At 42.6% G+C, this 8,285-nt stretch overlaps 1 protein-coding gene across 1 annotated transcript; it reads right to left on the bottom strand.

Annotated features, from left to right (window-relative positions):
• Positions 1 to 260: 260 nt before the first annotated feature.
• LOC311023293 (hyaluronan and proteoglycan link protein 1-like) lies at positions 261 to 8,006 on the bottom strand. The gene is made up of 4 exons (XM_084025024.1): positions 7,722 to 8,006; positions 3,021 to 3,365; positions 1,884 to 2,183; positions 261 to 1,685 (listed from the first exon to the last, which is right to left on the bottom strand). Exons 1-4 carry the CDS (start codon positions 7,810 to 7,812, stop codon positions 1,396 to 1,398), a joined length of 1,026 nt encoding a protein of 341 aa, XP_083881150.1. The 5' UTR covers positions 7,813 to 8,006; the 3' UTR covers positions 261 to 1,395.
• Positions 8,007 to 8,285: the final 279 nt, after the last annotated feature.

The raw sequence follows: 8,285 nt of genomic DNA, 5'->3' as shown, positions 1-8,285 counted from the left end.
TCTTTGTCTATCTTGGTGTGGTGTGTTGGCAGCCTGGCACGGAATAAAAAAATGGCAAAGTATAAATAAATGTCGACAGAGTCTAATCTTAAATCCTCTCAACGACATGGGTTCATGCCAGATACGTGGCCCCTACTTTGGCAGCCTAAACAATACTGTTTAAAAAACAACTTAAACTTCTGTATATTCACATATGCATGTTGATTTAGTTCCAGTGGAAAATAGTTCATTGTTGAAAAAAGGAGAGAATTTCACAAATATATTTAAAAGTCGTATTCTTTATTTCAAACTGCTTTGTTGAAAAAGGTACATGGCGATAAGATACAAAAAATACCTTCACATTTTTTTCATGCACAAGTGTAAAAAAAATGCACACGTGTGAGACATTTTTAAGTTTTGCTTTTACAAATCATGCATCACCATATGACCACAGTACCGTGTCAGTGCCCAGGGTTAGAAAAAGTAACTGTAACTGTGCCTTAAAAGGGTGTTATATTTTGTAGCGCACCAACTCTGTATGTCCAAAACAGGCTCCCTGTGGTCCGCCGGACATTATTAATGGAATTTTGACTGCACTGCACAAAAAATTCAGCAAGTGACCGAATCTGTGTTTTACTCTATAAAAAGGAATGTTATAGACATAGAAAAAACCTGATTCAAATTTTTTTTTATAGTATAAAAAATGCTTTATACGGTTACAATATTAAAAATTGTAATTGGGAGTTAATCCAATGGGAGCTATCAATGTAGCAAAGGTCACAGTCCAGCAAGACATTCATTTACTAGTTTAACACTAAATTTGATCCCTACTCCTAAGGCTGAAAATCCTTTCTGCAGTTAAATGTTTAACTCTGATTAGAGAGGGATTGAGTTGAATACATACTGCAATATCACATGTACAAATATCCATAACTCAACAGTGATAGTTATGTTCATGACTCTGTTGTCAATCTAAGGTCTTTGATTGATATGATGCTTGATAAATGTATAACATATCACATCTCATTCTTTTGATCCATTTTAAAGCAGAAAAAATCATCTGCAGATGAGTGTAAATGCTCTAAATCACACATCGTATTATTCTGTAGAGGACAAACCAACCTTGGATCATGTTTCACAACCATCAGGTTCTTGTCACATCACTCACAATTAACACTGTTGCCCTTTCCCCCAAGAAAACCAAATGGCTACAAAATATGTTTGTCATTCATTGCATATGCCAGTATGATGTACAGTATTTGCTTTTAAGGAGTTATTATGGTTATCACAGTTTCGGAAAGATATTGAGCTCATGCTAGGTAAGATCTAAAGCTTATCTGCTTTATTGTTGATTTTATTGGTTGTGGTTGTTGCTGCTCTTTGGTGGTTATGGCTACCCTACTCCTACCTACCACCTCACTGCTCATCCTTGTAGCAGTAGACACCGTAAGACTTTTGCAACTTGTCTGGGAAGCCAATCAAGCGCACTGCAGCTTCGTTGGGGCTGCAGTTCTTGCGGGGCCTTGAGATGGGGTAGCGGACGCTTCCGTCAGCCAACCAGCCAGCATCGCAGCGATCGTAGGTGTCCAGCTTCCATGCAGAGTACATGTGGCCCACCGTGGCGATCTCGGCAAGATCGTCTGAGCATGCCTGCACAGCCTCGTCAAAGGTCAGCCTGTCGGGCTGGACCAGCCAATAGAAACGTCCTGACAGCAGAGAGAGCAAAACGGATGGTCAGGAGAAGAACTTACTCCTTTCTTCAGCGAAGTTATATTAAGTATATTTGATACCAAACTAGGTAGACCAACATGTACAACCAAACCATGCACTTTCTGGTGCAAGAATAATGAATATAAAAATAGTAATGAAACCAGAAACTGGATAAACAAATATAAGAACCTCACCACTGAATCTAGGAGCAAAGCAGAACACGTCGTAGAGGGCCACGTCTTTGTTACGGAGGCCATAGCTTATGATAGCAGGCCCATTGTCGCCACCACAAGGTCCTCTGCTCTTGATGATGGGATAATGCACTGAGCCATCACTCAGCCAGCCAGCATTGCACCAGTCCAGGCCGTTCTCCCAGGCCTGCTTCAGCTGATCCCAGGTGGCAACAGTAGCATTCTGTTGCAGACATGCCTCTGTAGCATCGTGGAAGTTCATGTTGTATCGGCCCTCGCTGGTGGAGTATGGGAACACAACACCTGAGTGAGGAAGAAGAGATGGAATGAGTATGACCATACCACAACCACCAGTGTGCGTTTAGTTTAACGATACGGAATGTCCTGCAAAAGTTGTCTCCAGAGACCAGATGTTGCCAACTCATTACTTTTTTGGCTTGATTATCTTGCTGCATGGGAGAAAATATCCTCTTTTACAATGCCAGTGTTGCAAAGTAGCACATGTTAATATTTTGTTTCAAATTCCATGTGCGTGTCCGGACCCCACCCTCATTGATCCTTAACAAATGTGAAAAACTGTTGACAATAGGTGGGTGGGAGCCGTAATTTGGTGCAGAGTATCTCTAACACTGCAATGATGTAGTGTGTCATTGCAGTGTGCCATTTTCAGGTTCCAGGGATCTATGTGTGATTTTTGTTCATAACCCCAACCTGCATGAAAAGTGGCTTCTCTTTATATGACACATTTTAAAAGGAAGACATTTTAGTGAATACAAAATCTGATTAGTCAGTCGGATGTACGAGGATATGGACCGGAGAAAATAGAAATGTGTTTCTGTTTACTGATGTTGAACAGTATTCAAATGTGATCATGGCTGAATCATTACAGCGGTTTGGATAAATCAGTACAAGCTAATTGGATCTTTTCCTTTTCTTTTTCCAAAAGAAAGTAAATGTGGACGTTTTTCAATCACTAGAAAGAAAAACATTGTCAAGAAAGATGATTCATCTCAAACTATGCATTTTCAACAGGGAAAGAAAACGCATATAAACTGCTGAATGAGCTGGTTTATTAACTTATACTGTAAGGTCCATCCCTAAACTAAGTTACTAAATGTAGATATGATTGACAGGATTTACCTTCAGTGAGACCACTTTGCACTTCCAAGGTCATCTCTTGCATGGAGTCTTCCACCCCGTTGATGATCTCACAGCGGTATTTTCCCGTGTCATTCACAGAGACATCAACTATTGTTATGGAGGCATCTTCACTGTCGAACTCCTGCATAAAGACACGATCCTGGAAGCTACCGTAGGTCACCCTATGGAATCCCATTGAAAGCAGCACATCCTCGTTTAGGGCTTCATCCTCTGCCACCTTAGTCCATTTGACTCTCATGCCAATGTTACCAAAGGCCATGGCGTCTTTGGACATGAGCCGGCAGGGCAGGGTGACGTTGGCACCAAGGTCAGCGAAAACCGAAACTGGAGAAGAAGAAAACATGTTAGAACCTTATTGAGGTTTGGTACTGATTATCATACTTGGATTTATAAGGGAAAATATGAATATGTATGTATACATTACAATTATATTTTATGCATGGATTCCCAAGATTGCTTCCAGAAATCTTTGCTTTGAATGTTTTGCCTGGCATAAAACTGATGAAGTCTGTTTAAGAAAACACCAAAAAAGGGAAAATGCCTATAAACTGCTTTCCCCAAATTTCCCCTCGTTATTGCTCTTTCTTTTTATGCATAATTGTTCCAAAGCATATTTTGGCATGTGTGCACTTTATGAATTGTACACCAAAGCATGCACACAAAAGCTTTCTCTCACACAAAACTATCAAAGAGTCTGGGTGTATCCTATTTGGTTTATTAGATACAGGATTGGAGACCAGCCAGTCTTCAGGCCCTGGAGCCTCTTCAGTCCCATTTCTGCTCAGTCTTAGAAGGTATAAACCTTTGGTTCCTCTGCATCAATCCTCTAAATGCAGTGCTTATATTTCATCCACTCCATCTGAATTGTATAAAGTATGTCAGGCACCAAGTGAATAACAATACAATTAAGCAGATAATGCAGTTAAGTCTAGCTGTCATCATCTTTTTTTTCAAGCGTATATCCTCTGTGCACTCCTGTACAAACTAGGCCACCCTTTAAGTCACAATGGCAGGTTATTTGTATCTCGCCATGGGTTCCCACAATCTCCCTGACCTCCATGTTTGGACCTCACAGGGTTTGCTTAGTTAAGAGGACCCCAACCAGCAAGGAGCCGTCTGTGCCAGGCAATAATAAGCACCAGATGGATGGATGTACACGACCCCTGCCCTGACCCCCACCCCCACCCCCACCACCAGCCCAGCCTTGAAGAATCAACCTCGTTAATTGAGTCGAACTCTGCAATGCATAGGTTTTGTAAGATAATATGTCAAAAGAGTAAACGAACTGGCATTTTAGTAATCTGCAGGCAGAACTATCAATCATATGCAACTTAGCTGTTTTTGGTGAAACCTGGTTTAGTGCTTAAAAAATCCTGCTCTGTTTCTGATAGATTCCTTTCCCACTTACTCAATATGGATGAACTGGGATTCAAACTGTCTTACTGAGGATGCCAGCATTTGTGTTGAGGCCCCTCACACCGAGCAGCCAAACTAGAGCCGTGAGTGGAATACTGTGCCACTGGCTCCTCAGCAGGGAAAAGGTTTCCCACATGGGCAATAGGGGAAATAATGGAAACCACTGGCTTGCTGCCTTCCACACTGATCAACCCATTCCAACACACACACACAGAGGAGTGACACCGAAACGACTTTTAATCAACCCCATGACTAAACTGCCCCAATCCTCAATTCTAACCACACAGTAGACGTGTGTCTGGACGTTGTTCAGTGCTGCTCAGGTCATTAGTATTGAGCTCTCTTGCAGAAGGATTTAATTAGCAGAAGCATTGGTGACAGACCTAATCTACCCTTCAGTCCAACTTTTTGCCACCACCTCTTTGATTTCTTAAATTTATTTCATTATACTGCAAACCATCTCAAATGTGACTTCCATTAGCCAACCACCACACCCAGTAGCCCCACTCGCTTCTTGACTGGACCACATTGTGCCAGGTGTTTTACGAGCTTGGAAACACCCAGTTTGATCAGTTGGAAGTGAAAGCTGTGGGATCCAGAATGACTACACTGCTCATCAAAAGCAATGGCCAAGGTGACACCAACATCAGCTCAACAGGCGTGATGGAATCCACATTTCTTAACATTACTTGGGAAATTAGAGTCTTTAAAGGGGTTCATTGTGATGTCTTATGGAATGTTCTCCACACAGACAAAACCAACCACTGAATGTGGTTTTGTAATCCTGAAATGTGAGCTGGAAGCGGGGGATTGATTGAACATCACAGAGCCAACATAACGCTGAGGAAACCTTGAAGGTAATGGTTCCTGGAAGAACTTAGTAGCAGACGGAAAGACAGGAGTGTTCAAAGTAATTCCACACTGTTTGCTGCTCCTGCAGCTACTAACAGATGTGTCCCAAAGGAGAGTGTGGGCCCGGCCATGTGGGGCAAACTACAAACGGAACGAAGCAGCCAGTTGTGTTTAACTAGCCTTTCAGGAAAAGAAGGAAGCCTTTCTGTTCTTTGTCACACCTCACCCCACTTCCTATTAATCTAAGTCTCCCTGGGGTCAAAGGTGGTGTCAAATTGTCATATTTAACATAAAAATGGGCTGTCAAATAATTCAGTTTGAAATCTTTGTGGAGTGCAGCTGGGAATGGAAAGACGGCAAAGAAGTAAATGAATACATGTGCATGACAATAAAAAAGTCCCACAGCTGCAGCCAAGACCCACTGCTGTTTTATGACTGAGCACGATTCTCTCTCTCTCTCTGTTAAAGGTTGTAATAGCAAGTGATTGGAACCATCTGCCTGGTCGTAACAGTGAACTGTAAATTAACAACAACATTACAGTGGTCCTAGTCTACTCAGTGACCTGTATATTCTAAACCTACAACAGTGTAATTAAGCTGTTAAAACACTTAAGAGTAATTTGCGTTTTACTTAATTGAGTGAACAAAATGCTTAATTGGCTCAAATCCAGCCTCTATGGAAGGATGGCCATCATCAGCGAGCAGTCGGCGCATGTTCAATGCGCCACAATGGGTCACGCCCTCTGACTGACCAGCTAGAGATACTACGCACTATCCCCACAGCTGTGTTCTCTTCTGCTGCTGGTCAGCTTGTGTCAATATGAAGGAAGAATTAACAAGCACAGCTGGGACCGACTCAGCAGGCCAACTCCTACACACTAATTCCAATAAACTCTTCCCTGCCGTCTGTCATGCAGAACAGGCACAAACACAGAGTGTGGCTGTGCATCCAAGCGCACACATGCACTCCTTTGTGAATGAACACAAATGCAAAAGCACCAAACATGGCTCCGTCGTCATCTTATCTCCTCGCCTAAATGCATTTTTCCACTCAGCCCATTTCCAGCCAAGCTGCCTTTTTTTCCCCAGCCAGCCCCTAGCAACGGGGCCAAGCCTCAGTGACCAACAACTACAGTGAGCATTCGACTTAACAGACTATTACCTCACAGGGAAAGACAGAGTCATTTGGCTGCTGTTCAGCATGGGGCTCTATACATTTAGCCGCGGGTCATTAATCTTAACTTGCCTCTGTCAGGCTGCCTGTTACCGTGGCACGTTTCCAAAAGCTCCCAGTGGCAGAGTGAGTCAGTAGGTATAAGGATCGGCAACGCCCCAGACAGAGAATACTCATATGGCTAATGAAAGCTATACTGTATGGAACAATGATTACGCTGGCCTGAGCCTAGCCAATGCTTTTACGTCATGCAGACAGTGAGGTCATGTATAAACATGTATTGTAAAGGCACACACACACCTACCTGTGACATCAGTGGCTAGTGGGAGCAAATCTCAATGTATGGATGTAATGTAATGGATAAAATAGAATGATGTCTGCCGAGAGTGAAACTATTCTCCCTACAGACAAACCGTTTCCTCCCGTCTTGGAAGAGAGCTGAGACGCCCATAATTTGACATCTACTGATTCAGCTTGCAGGGCTGCATTAAATATCACTGTAACACAAGAGCCTTCTACTCTAGCTTTTCTTTTCCTTTTGTACTATCTATCCTGGTAATTCATGGCTTGCAGTTGCAGTAAGCATCTCAGTGTGTCATCCTGTAGTCAGGTGTGAATTTGAATTATTACACATTCATTATTATTAAGTGCAGGTGCTCTGTAATAAGACGTCTTTCTATAGGTTTTCATTTTTCTGTCTGCCGCAGGAAGAAAAAGACAGATTGCTCTTCAAATCACAGAAAAAAATACAAAATTTCAAGACTTCACTGTGAAAAATCCCTGACCACTTTAGTATTCTAGTAAGAAATGCATCCAAAAGATGGCACCTGCAACCCGATGCAAGAGTAGCAACAGTTGTATTGGTGGTGTGATTTTCATTCAGTAGCACAGGCAGTGAGCCTCTGTGAATGGCAGGCTGATTTACAGTTTTCACCAGCCAGTTCATGCTGTGGCGGTGTGTATGCAGCAAGTCAATGAGTCAATGGTGAGTCACAGTGTGTGTGTGTGTGTGTGAGTGTGTGTGAGAAAGTGTTTTACCCCAGAGACGCCTCTGTTACCTACTGCTACAAAGACCCTGTTGTTACACAAGCCTGAGCTTCTTGGCTCAGGTCCCTTACACCACTCATCCTCCAGTTTTTTTTCTTCATGCACAGTAATGTTCTTGCACACACACATGCACACACACACACACACACACACTTAAATATCAAACTTTTTTGCATGAATGTTGGTCTTACCTGTTAGCACTTGGGGACTGCCCGTCGGCAGACTGTATGCACTGCCAGCCAGGGTCAGGGAGATGATTGTGATGCACAGCAGACTCGTCATTTTCTCTCTCTTTTTTTCCACACAAAGGGCCCTCTCTAATAAAAGTATAAATTCAAAACTTAATCGAAAAAAAATCACTTAGTTATCAAAATTTTAGAGCCAAATCTCAGCTTGAACAACTTTTTAATTTTGATTCATCTAGCTGTCCCGCTTTGTGCAGCAGCCGCCTGTGGTGCTACTGGAAAGTGTGGGCTCCTTAGAGGTCCAGACAAGTGCCTTTTATTGTAGGCTTACATGGTTGAGACCACTCCCCCTCCCCTCAGCCCATCGCCATGCACAGCTCTAAACTGGCTCTCCTTCACCACATCATTTATGAAAAACTCCCTCTCTCCCTTGGGAGGATGAGGGAAACAGCAAAACTCCAGACAATTAACCTGCAGATTAATATCCAGAGGAACGTCTGCTAAAAAGACTTTAAACTTGATGCTACGTGGATTGCATACAGTAAAGACTACACAACGTGATGCATTTGT

This window comes from Eutrigla gurnardus (genome assembly GCF_963514095.1).
Source record: "Eutrigla gurnardus genome assembly, chromosome: 13".
NCBI classification, from domain to species: domain Eukaryota; kingdom Metazoa; phylum Chordata; class Actinopteri; order Perciformes; family Triglidae; genus Eutrigla; species Eutrigla gurnardus.
This window is presented reverse-complemented; position numbering and strand designations above follow the sequence as displayed.